The 12,461-nt window shown below is 43.7% G+C and overlaps 1 protein-coding gene across 3 annotated transcripts in view; it reads right to left on the bottom strand.

Moving 5' to 3' along the window:
* Window positions 1-7,976, bottom strand: part of LOC121005382 (gastrula zinc finger protein XlCGF26.1-like) — an 82,396-nt gene extending 74,420 nt beyond the window's left edge. The window contains exons 1-6 of one of the 3 annotated variants that reach the window (XM_040438098.1): window positions 7,858-7,976; window positions 2,464-2,602; window positions 2,140-2,331; window positions 1,932-2,055; window positions 1,716-1,813; window positions 1,532-1,637 (exon numbers count right to left, since the gene is read on the bottom strand). In XM_040438098.1, coding sequence (XP_040294032.1) covers window positions 1,532-1,637; window positions 1,716-1,813; window positions 1,932-2,055; window positions 2,140-2,331; window positions 2,464-2,559 — 616 coding nt within the window. In that variant the 5' untranslated portion in view covers window positions 2,560-2,602; window positions 7,858-7,976. The remainder of the gene's footprint in view (window positions 1-1,531; window positions 1,638-1,715; window positions 1,814-1,931; window positions 2,056-2,139; window positions 2,332-2,463; window positions 2,603-7,857) is intronic. The other 2 variants (XM_040438099.1, XM_040438102.1) reach the window with 2 other exon arrangements.
* Window positions 7,977-12,461: the final 4,485 nt, after the last annotated feature.

The raw sequence follows: 12,461 nt of genomic DNA, 5'->3' as shown, positions 1-12,461 counted from the left end.
ATAAAAGAATCCAATAAAAACAGTCAAGAGTGGAAAAACAGTAAGATGTTTGTGCTCCAATCTTTCAATACTCAAGAATGGACTAAACTCTAAAGTTCTGCAGAAGTAGAATTATGAACAATACAAAATGATTACAGGAGACAACCTAAGCCTGCATTTTTTTTCAGCGTAAGGTCCAGTACAGGGATGCACAACCTTTTCTGGTTCAAGGGCCACATAGTCCAACTGAACTGATTCTAACCAATAAAATGTAAAGGTGTATGTTCTCTTTTTGAGGACTGCAACCGTATACCTGAGAAGTTAATTGGAAGATAGGGGATGTGAGGGGAAAGAAACAGTATTAGAACCTTTTTAGAAGAATGGGGACTAGTAGGCATCTTAGAATATTATTTTCTGTTGTTTGTGGAAGTCTGGACCGGAATGGGAGGTGAGTAAAGGGAGGGAGGTTTCTTTATCGACATGGTTTTGGTCTATACTTGAACACAATGTACCTCTTATTGAGTGGTAGTTTTGTATGTAGGTTTTGAAAATAATAAAAAATAATAAAAATGATCTGATTATAGAATGTAAAGGTGTATTACCCAAAGAGACATTTATGGCATATTGAAAGTATATGAAATCAGTGCCTGATAGGAGTCCTGGAAGTGGAATCAGTACCTATTTATTGGGAGAAAGGGGTTACCCTTCTCCTCTGTCCATACTGTACACTTGAAAGAGAGAGCCTGGTGAACTGGAACACTGAGGGGGAATAAAAGAGTTTCTGGAGGCACTGCAATAAAAGATTCTTTAATGTCCATGTATAGAGGAACATCTTCTTTACTGATAACAAAAACAACACATTTCGGGGTCAGACAGACCCCTTTGCCAGGTAAATACACCAACTGGTGTACTTACCTGACGGGGGGGGGGGGGGGGGGGACTAGTTGGTCAGTTCGACTTTGAAACGCATTGTTTTTATCATTAAAAAAAGAAGTTGTTCCTCTATACATGGACATCGCAGAATATTTTATTGCAGCGCCTCCAGAAACGTCTTTTTTTCCCCTCAACTCAGTGTTCCCTTTCATACTCTACAAAGTAGAAAATTGTGCAAAAATGTGGCTCTCTCCATTGTCTCCAAACTTTAATGAACCTATAATCAAAATACCCACATCATTCCATGACCACCACATCTAGTGTATGGGGTGTCACACATGGATCAGCTAATATATGGGGATCCACACAGTGCACCATTAGTACCTGGCCCTGCTTCCATGTGATGTAGCCACTAGACAAGTATTTGTCTGGTGGCTGCATAGCACATTTGTGACCAGATGGCTGGGGGCTGCATAGAATAGTATTGAGGGCTGCATGTGGCCCCTGGGCTGCAGGGTGTGCAGCCCTGTTGTAGTAGATACGCCCTCTCGGTAAATCAGTGTTAAAACCACAGCTAATAATGCTTTTAAGACAATGAAAGTTAATGCTATTACCGTAAAATAATGACTAGAAAAGAAGATGATGATGCATCTCTTCTCTTATAATGCTCCACACTCACCTGGGTTGATATCTACATTCACTTCCTCCTCTTTAAATTCATCCGTCTCCACATCAATCTCATCTTCTTCTGTAACTTCAACTTTAATATGAATCAGATCTTCATCCTGAATGTACAAAAACCATTAATACCCTGGGTTTCTTTACATGATCTTAAAATTTCATGAGATGTTTGTTAAAGTTACCTGATCATCCTGAAGCTCACAGCGATCTTCCTCGGGACAATCCTGGGAATACAGAGGACTGGTACATTTCTCTGGTGGATTTCTCTTACTGAATCCTTCTGTACAAAACACACAGTGACTGAATACATTGTGTACATGTGATTATCAGATGCTAAGGATATCTAGGTGACCCTCAAAACTTTAAACTTCTTTACCATCAATAAAGTCTCCTCTTACCGTGTGACATGAGAGGCTGAAGATCTTCCATCATGACATCCTTGTACAGATCCCTGTGTTCTTCTAAATACTCCCACTCCTCCATGGAGAAATAGATGCTAACATCCTGACACCTTACAGGAACCTGAAACACACAATGACAAAGTCATCACCCAGACTTAACCATTATATTACTGTATAATTTCCTAGCATTTCCAGGAGTGCTCACTTTTCCAGTAAGCAACTCAATGATCTTGTTGGTGAGGTCTAGGATCTTCTGCTTGTTGTTTCTCTCAGGTATCAGTGAGTGAGGTGGAGGCTCCATGATAGGGCTCTGAGTTCTGCTCCATCCTTCTGATACACAGAGACTGCTGCTGGAGGTCATGTATTCTCCTGAGGTCTTCTTCACTACTGTATAATCCTGTGTATGGAAACAAACATTGCTAAAGATGACTATATACATCCTCAAAATTCAAATATCAAATCAAGCCGATGTTAGTAGTAGAGATAAGAGTGAAGTTATGTGACATTAATTCCCAATTCCCTCCCTCACCTCTCCTGTCAGAAGGTAGATGATCTCCAGGGTGAGGTTTAATATCCTCTTGGTCATGTGATTTTTCACTTTTTCCATCCTCCTCAGGTCATTCATCTACATGGGACTCTCTCTTATTGGACAAATTTATAGAATAAGACTGGAAATAAATTAAATAAACTTGTTATAGAGGGATGGACATATCTCCACAACTACATCTTGTTGCCCACAGTATGGACACCAGAGTCTACTCCTCCTGTATTATAATAACAGACAGGACACCACAGTCTGCTCCTCCTGTATTATAATAACAGACAGGACACCAGAGTCTGCTCCTCCTGTATTATAATAACAGACAGGACACTACAGTCTGCTCCTCCTGTATTATAATAACAGACAGGACACCACAGTCTGCTCCTCCTGTATTATAATAACAGACAGGACACCACAGTCTGCTCCTCCTGTATTATAATAACAGACAGGACACCACAGTCTGCTCCTCCTGTATAATAGTAACAGACAGGACACCAGAGTCTGCTCCTCCTGTATTATAGTAACAGACAGGACACCACAGTCTGCTCCTCCTGTATTATAATAACAGAGAGGACACCACAGTCTGCTCCTCCTGTATTATAATAACAGACAGGACACCACAGTCTGCTCCTCCTGTATTATAATAACAGACAGGACACCACAGTCTGCTCCTCCTATATTATAATAACAGACAGGACACCAGAGTCTGCTCCTCCTGTATTATAATAACAGACAGGACACCACAGTCTGCTCCTCCTGTAATATAATAACAGACAGGACACCAGAGTCTGCTCCTCCTGTATTATAATAACAGACAGGACACCAGTGTCTGCTCCGCCTGTATTATAATAACAGACAGGACACCACAGTCTGCTCCTCCTGTATTATAATAACAGACAGGACACCACAGTCTGCTCCTCCTGTATTATAATAACAGACAGGACACCACAGTCTGCTCCTCCTGTATTATAATAACCAGACAGGACACCACAGTCTGCTCCTCCTGTAGTATAATAACAGACAGGACACCAGAGTCTGCTCCTCCTGTATTATAATAACAGACAGGACACCACAGTCTGCTCCTCCTGTATTATAATAACAGACAGGACACCAGAGTCTGCTCCTCCTGTATTATAATAACAGACAGGACACCACAGTCTGCTCCTCCTGTATTATAATAACAGACAGGACACCAGAGTCTGCTCCTCCTGTATTATAATAACAGACAGGACACCACAGTCTGCTCCTCCTGTATTATAATAACAGACAGGACACCACAGTCTGCTCCCCCTGTATTATAATAACAGACAGGACACCAGAGTCTGCTCCTCCTGTATTATAATAACAGACAGGACACTACAGTCTGCTCCTCCTGTATTATAATAACAGACAGGACACCAGAGTCTGCTCCTCCTGTATAATAATAACAGACAGGACACCACAGTCTGCTCCTCCTGTAGTATAATAACAGACAGGACACCAGAGTCTGCTCCTCCTGTATTATAATAACAGACAGGACACCACGGTCTGCTCCTCCTGTATTATAATAACAGACAGGACACCACAGTCTGCTCCTCCTGTGTGATAATAACAGACAGGACACCACAGTCTGCTCCTCTTGTATTATAATAACAGACAGGACACCAGAGTCTGCTCCTCCTGTATTATAATAACAGACAGGACACCAGAGTCTGCTCCTCCTGTATAATAACAGACAGGACACCAGAGTCTGCTCCTCCTGTATTATAATAACAGACAGGACACCACAGTCTGCTCCTCCTGTATTATAATAACAGACAGGACACCACAGTCTGCTCCTCCTGTATTATAATAACAGACAGGACACCACAGTCTGCTCCTCCTGTATTATAATAACAGACAGGACACCAGAGTCTGCTCCTCCTGTATTATAATAACAGACAGGACACTACAGTCTGCTCCTCCTGTATTATAATAACAGACAGGACACCAGAGTCTGCTCCTCCTGTATTATAATAACAGACAGGACACCACAGTCTGCTCCTCCTGTATTATAATAACAGACAGGACACCACAGTCTGCTCCTCCTGTATTATAATAATAGACAGGACACCACAGTCTGCTCCTCCTGTATTATAATAACAGACAGGACACCAGAGTCTGCTCCTCCTGTATTATAATAACAGACAGGACACCACAGTCTGCTCCTCCTGTATTATAATAACAGACAGGACACCAGAGTCTGCTCCTCCTGTATTATAATAACAGACAGGACACCACAGTCTGCTCCTCCTGTATTATAATAACAGACAGGACACCACAGTCTGCTCCTCCTGTATTATAATAACAGACAGGACACCAGAGTCTGCTCCTCCTGTATTATAATAACAGACAGGACACCACAGTCTGCTCCTCCTGTATTATAATAACAGACAGGACACCAGAGTCTGCTCCTCCTGTATTATAATAACAGACAGGACACCAGAGTCTGCTCCTCCTGTATTATAATAACAGACAGGACACCACAGTCTGCTCCTCCTGTATTATAATAACAGACATGACACCAGAGTCTGCTCCTCCTGTAGTATAATAACAGACAGGACACCAGAGTCTGCTCCTCCTGTATTATAATAACAGACAGGACACCACAGTCTGCTCCTCCTGTATTATAATAACAGACAGGACACCAGAGTCTGCTCCTCCTGTATTATAATAACAGACAGGACACCACAGTCTGCTCCTCCTGTAGTATAATAACAGACAGGACACCACAGTCTGCTCCTCCTGTATAATAACAGACAGGACACCACAGTCTGCTCCTCCTGTATTATAATAATAGACAGGACACCACAGTCTGCTCCTCCTGTATTATAATAACAGACAGGACACCAGAGTCTGCTCCTCCTGTATTATAATAACAGACAGGACACTACAGTCTGCTCCTCCTGTATTATAATAACAGACAGGACACCACAGTCTGCTCCTCCTGTATTATAATAACAGACAGGACACCACAGTCTGCTCCTCCTGTATTATAATAACAGACAGGACACCACAGTCTGCTCCTCCTGTATAATAGTAACAGACAGGACACCAGAGTCTGCTCCTCCTGTATTATAGTAACAGACAGGACACCACAGTCTGCTCCTCCTGTATTATAATAACAGAGAGGACACCACAGTCTGCTCCTCCTGTATTATAATAACAGACAGGACACCACAGTCTGCTCCTCCTGTATTATAATAACAGACAGGACACCACAGTCTGCTCCTCCTATATTATAATAACAGACAGGACACCAGAGTCTGCTCCTCCTGTATTATAATAACAGACAGGACACCACAGTCTGCTCCTCCTGTAATATAATAACAGACAGGACACCAGAGTCTGCTCCTCCTGTATTATAATAACAGACAGGACACCAGTGTCTGCTCCGCCTGTATTATAATAACAGACAGGACACCACAGTCTGCTCCTCCTGTATTATAATAACAGACAGGACACCACAGTCTGCTCCTCCTGTATTATAATAACAGACAGGACACCACAGTCTGCTCCTCCTGTAGTATAATAACAGACAGGACACCAGAGTCTGCTCCTCCTGTATTATAATAACAGACAGGACACCACAGTCTGCTCCTCCTGTATTATAATAACAGACAGGACACCAGAGTCTGCTCCTCCTGTATTATAATAACAGACAGGACACCACAGTCTGCTCCTCCTGTATTATAATAACAGACAGGACACCAGAGTCTGCTCCTCCTGTATTATAATAACAGACAGGACACTACAGTCTGCTCCTCCTGTATTATAATAACAGACAGGACACCAGAGTCTGCTCCTCCTGTATAATAATAACAGACAGGACACCACAGTCTGCTCCTCCTGTAGTATAATAACAGACAGGACACCAGAGTCTGCTCCTCCTGTATTATAATAACAGACAGGACACCACGGTCTGCTCCTCCTGTATTATAATAACAGACAGGACACCACAGTCTGCTCCTCCTGTGTGATAATAACAGACAGGACACCACAGTCTGCTCCTCTTGTATTATAATAACAGACAGGACACCAGAGTCTGCTCCTCCTGTATTATAATAACAGACAGGACACCAGAGTCTGCTCCTCCTGTATAATAACAGACAGGACACCAGAGTCTGCTCCTCCTGTATTATAATAACAGACAGGACACCACAGTCTGCTCCTCCTGTATTATAATAACAGACAGGACACCACAGTCTGCTCCTCCTGTATTATAATAACAGACAGGACACCACAGTCTGCTCCTCCTGTATTATAATAACAGACAGGACACCAGAGTCTGCTCCTCCTGTATTATAATAACAGACAGGACACCAGAGTCTGCTCCTCCTGTATTATAATAACAGACAGGACACTACAGTCTGCTCCTCCTGTATTATAATAACAGACAGGACACCAGAGTCTGCTCCTCCTGTATTATAATAACAGACAGGACACCACAGTCTGCTCCTCCTGTATTATAATAACAGACAGGACACCACAGTCTGCTCCTCCTGTATTATAATAATAGACAGGACACCACAGTCTGCTCCTCCTGTATTATAATAACAGACAGGACACCAGAGTCTGCTCCTCCTGTATTATAATAACAGACAGGACACCACAGTCTGCTCCTCCTGTATTATAATAACAGACAGGACACCAGAGTCTGCTCCTCCTGTATTATAATAACAGACAGGACACCACAGTCTGCTCCTCCTGTATTATAATAACAGACAGGACACCACAGTCTGCTCCTCCTGTATTATAATAACAGACAGGACACCAGAGTCTGCTCCTCCTGTATTATAATAACAGACAGGACACCACAGTCTGCTCCTCCTGTATTATAATAACAGACAGGACACCAGAGTCTGCTCCTCCTGTATTATAATAACAGACAGGACACCAGAGTCTGCTCCTCCTGTATTATAATAACAGACAGGACACCACAGTCTGCTCCTCCTGTATTATAATAACAGACATGACACCAGAGTCTGCTCCTCCTGTAGTATAATAACAGACAGGACACCAGAGTCTGCTCCTCCTGTATTATAATAACAGACAGGACACCAGAGTCTGCTCCTCCTGTATTATAATAACAGACAGGACACCACAGTCTGCTCCTCCTGTAGTATAATAACAGACAGGACACCACAGTCTGCTCCTCCTGTATAATAACAGACAGGACACCACAGTCTGCTCCTCCTGTATTATAATAATAGACAGGACACCACAGTCTGCTCCTCCTGTATTATAATAACAGACAGGATATCAGAGTCTTCTCCTCCTGTATTATTACACTTCCTCATGTACATTAGCTGCTCTCAGTCTAATGTCACCCCCTGTGTTGCCTCCTTCTCACCTCTCACATACCTGATGTCACTACTTCCTGTCTGTGCGTTTCGAGCCTCATTGTGAAAATTATTCCGCGACTAACGGCTGTCCCTTTACATTACATGGTTATTAGTCAGGCCCGGGAGGTACAGTTCCTCCTCGTCATGGGAGTTGTAGTCCCTTATTCCCTCTCTGCACTTTCGATGCCTATTTTTGGACCACAAGTTCCAGTGTGCATTGCAGGAGAAAACTACTTGAGTGTGTAGACACGATTGATTATCGCCCTCATGAGGTCTCCTTCGGAACTACATCTCTTCATTCATCTACCGTATGTGATTGGGATACGGGTTGCCTAGAAAAGAAATGTATAAGATATATGACCGCGGCACTCGTTTTTAGTAAACAGTTGTATTTATTATTCCATCCAGAAATAGACGACATATAGGCTAAGGCCAACGTTTCGGTCTCATCCCGAGACCTTGATCACGGCCTGAATATGGGATACGTCTGGTGCGGTGGATGGTCGGTGAGCCTAGAAAAGAAAAGCATGAAACTACAGCATGAAAAGAATATAGTTCCTTCCAGTCTATGGGTATTTTATAGCGTTAAACACAGGGGATGTGAAATACAGGAGAGTGGCGGCCATTTTCTTGTGGTTCAAATCCAGATAAAAGACTACAAATCCCAGCATCATCAAGTGCACCAACTCTTATCCTATTTATGGCAAGATTTGTATTACATAACTCAAATTTTCTGCTTGAATAGGCAATTAATTATTATTTATTGTTACCATCATTATTGTTAATAATCATAATAAAAAATCTTATTAACGACCGTGTGACAGCCATGTCCATTTTGTGGACTGCAAAACAGGAGCACTGGCCATGTCCACCCCACATTGCGGTGTGGACCCATTGACTTAATGGGTTCATGATCCACAAGATGCGGCCAATGTAGGACATGCCCTATCTTTTGCGAAGTGAAGGCACAGAACTGGAAGCACTCAAAAGGGCATCTGGGTCCGTGTCTCCGCCCTGCAAAAGATAGGACATGTCCTATGTGTGGTTGCATCTTACGGACCTATTGACACGGCCGTCACAGGATCATGTGAATGTGGCCTAAATGATGCTGGCCTCTTCTAATAGGAATCAGTTCTTTTTGGAGTACATAACGTTACTGTTACTGTTACTGCGGCCATGGGCGACCACAGGAATAACTCACCTTTTAAACCTCACCTTGGAGATCATCTACCTACAGACTGAGGAGGTGAGAGATTCTGGGAACAGTGTCTCGTCACAACTTTTATCCTGAGGTGATGAATTCTGGCGATGTATACAGTGATAGTTATCAGGGTCTGTCTACATACACAGCATTACACAGTAGAGAAGAAGACATCTGCCGAGTGTGTGATGCCCAGCAGCCATACCCATGTGTCGAGAAAATGGAGTAGGATCCAGAGCCCCATCACAAAACTTTTGCTTAAGGGCTCATGGACAGGGCCGTTGTGCGGCCGTTCCGTGCATTGGGGACCGCAATTTACGGTCCCCAATGCACGGGCAACATCAGTGTGGCGGCCGGGACGGATCGAGACCCATTCAACTTGAATAGGTCCGTAAACTGTCTGCACCGTAAAAAAAAAGAACATGTTCTATTTTTTAAATGTGGGGGATTCAATCAGCACAACCCTATATGCAGGTGCACATCGCTATGGCGAAATACATATACAAAGAAAAAGACACAAATGCAATGGCACTCTGCAACCAGCATTCTGCCCTGCCTCTATGCTGGATGAGGCATTGGTGTACATTTTGGCCAAAGCGTAATAAGTCACTCACCACGTCAAGGTCGCCTCTATGGAGTGGTCCCTAACACTAGTTCCTACCTGTTTGTGGGCCATGACAGCCACTTTGTATATGTATTTCGCCATAGCAATGTGCACCTACATATAGGTTGTGCTAATTGAATCCCCCACATTTTTTCTTTGTAGTATATATTGGAGGCGTGGCGATCTCCATGCAGTCATGCACACCTGACCAGTCAATCTGTCCTGGAGGCTGGTTTTAAAGTCAGTATAAAACTGAGTCTGCTTATATAGCACCTACCAGTAGCCATTTGGCTCCAGGAGAAGTATATAGTGGGCTCAGCATGTATGTTGGTACTTGCATCCCTGGATCCGATGAAAGCTGTAATGGCACCGGACAGGGTTAAAAGCAGAGTGTGCTTGGCGTACATGCTGCACCTGCGCTCCCTGGACTTTGTGTGGCTGTCATGGCCCACAAACAGGTAGGAACTAGTGTTAGGGACCACTCCATAGAGGCGACCTTGACGTGGTGAGTGGCTTATTACGCTTTGGCCAAAATGTACACCAATGCCTCATCCAGCATAGAGGCAGGGCAGAATGCTGGTTGCAGAGTGCCATTCCATTTGTGTCTTTTTCTTTGTATATGTTCTATTTTTTTGCAGTGCGGAGGCACGGACAGAAACACCACGGAAGCACTCCGTAGTGCTTCCGTGGGCTTCTGATCCGTGCTTCCGTTCTGCATCTCCCGGATTGCGGATCCATTCAAGTGAATGGGTCTGCATCGGTGATGCGGGGTGCACACGGCCGGTGCCCGTGTATTGCGGACCCGCTGTATGCCGGGCCACGGCTGTGTGCATGAGCCCTATCTCATATATGCATGTGAGAAACCAGAAGATACTAGAATTAACCGACAAGATCATTGAGCTGCTGACTGGAGAGGTGAGCGCTGCTGGGATATTATATGGTAACGCAAGGGATAATGGCTCAGATTTACTAATGTGTCTGTGTCTAGAATGTTTCTATAAAGTGATGCAAATTTGCGAAATTTTGGCACAAAACTTTTTTGGCATTCTTAAAAGATTTTTTTTTTGATTGTCTGGGTAAGGTATATTATAAGATATGCTTTTTTTGGTGCCAAAATTGCTCCACAATTCTGGTCTTAAAGGGAACCTGTCACCAGGATTTTGTGTATAGAGCTGAGGACATGGGTTGCTAGATGGCCGCTAGCACATCCACAATACCCAGTCCCCATAGCTCTGTGTGCTTTTATTGTGTAAAAAAAACTATTTGATACATATGCAAATTAACCTGACATGAGTCCTGTCCCTGACATGAGTCCAGCACCGCCCCCGCATCCTCAGAATCTCCTCCTTGCTTCCCGACGTCAGAAAGTTAGAGTGCCATAATCTCGCGATGCGCGAGCTCGTGAAACACTAATTGCCGTTCCCCACCGTCATCTTCTTCTGACTGTGGATGCTCCAGAGTTTGGGAATCAGGGCACAAGATCTCCTCATGTCCCTCTTCAAGCGGGCTTGGCGAGAGGCCCAAATTAAGGAGTGGCGATGAAAAGAGCTCCTCGGAATATCCGATTGTGGGATCACTTGTTTGCCAAGACTCTCCATGGTGGGTGGAAGGAGTATCAGGGTGAGGATACTGTTGACCAGACTCTTGGCTACTTAGACAGGACTTTGTGGAAGACAGGGTGGTGCTTAACCGACTGGAAGCATTATCTGCTGCAATCCAATCGTCCACCTGGTCGCACTGGTCTGACTTCGAGAGTGGTGTCCTGCGCCGCCCTGCAAACTGGGACATGAAGCTAGGTATCGTGGATGAGTGTGTTTCTTGTGCTCTGGCAGCAGGCACAGTTTAACCACGCCCAGTGCCACGGCCTCTGCGTGCACCATCAGCAGCACGGCCACTTCCCCGTCCCTTACTGCTCGCCTTGCGCATATTAAAATGCATATATGCTTGCAAGTATGTCACATGTAAAGTAGCGCAGGTTTTGTAAGTGTATGCGCAAATAAAGTACACAGAATGTCACTGATATTTTTAGGAGGCACAAACGTTATACAGGAGGTGTAGTGCAAGTAATGTCTCTGTCACCATCGCCTAATAAAATATTACACTGAATTAATGTCACTGATATTTAGGATGCACAAACGTTATACAGGAGGTATAGCGCAAGTAATGTCGCTGTCACCACCGCCTAATAAAACATTACACTGAATTAATGTCACTGATATTTTGGATGGGCAAACTTTATACAGGAGATATAGCGCAAGTAATGTCACTGTCAGCAGCGGCTAATAAAACATTACACTGAATGAATGTCACTGATATTTAGGATTGGCAAACGTTATACAGGAGACATAGCGCAAGTAATGTCGCTGCCACCAGCAGCAAAAAAATTAGACTGAATTTCACTGATATTTCAGATACGCAAACGTTATACAGGCGATGTAGCGCAGGTAATGTAACTGTCCGCAGTGGACACTGTCTATGGAAAAACTACACTGGATGTCACAGATATTTTTAGGATGCGCACACGTTAGACAGGAGATGTAGTGCAGATAATGTCGCTGTCTGCAGCAGCAAAAAAATTGCAAGCTATTTAGCGCAGGTTGCAGGTAAAAATATATATTGCTGCCAGATACAACTATAGTCCTTAAAAGGACTTTTGGGTCTCTAACAAGTTTTAGCAATTTAGTGCAGGTTGTGCTAAAAATATATATTGCTACCACGCACAACAATAGTGCTTAAAATAACTTTTTGGTCTATAACAAGTATAAAAGCTAAAATATTCCTATTTCACTCCCTACACTATCTCTCTCTCTTCTGCTCT

Source organism: Bufo bufo, chromosome 6, assembly GCF_905171765.1.
Source record: "Bufo bufo chromosome 6, aBufBuf1.1, whole genome shotgun sequence".
Classification (NCBI taxonomy): domain Eukaryota; kingdom Metazoa; phylum Chordata; class Amphibia; order Anura; family Bufonidae; genus Bufo; species Bufo bufo.
Note: the sequence above shows the minus strand (reverse complement) of the source record. Positions and strands in the feature narration are given on the sequence as shown.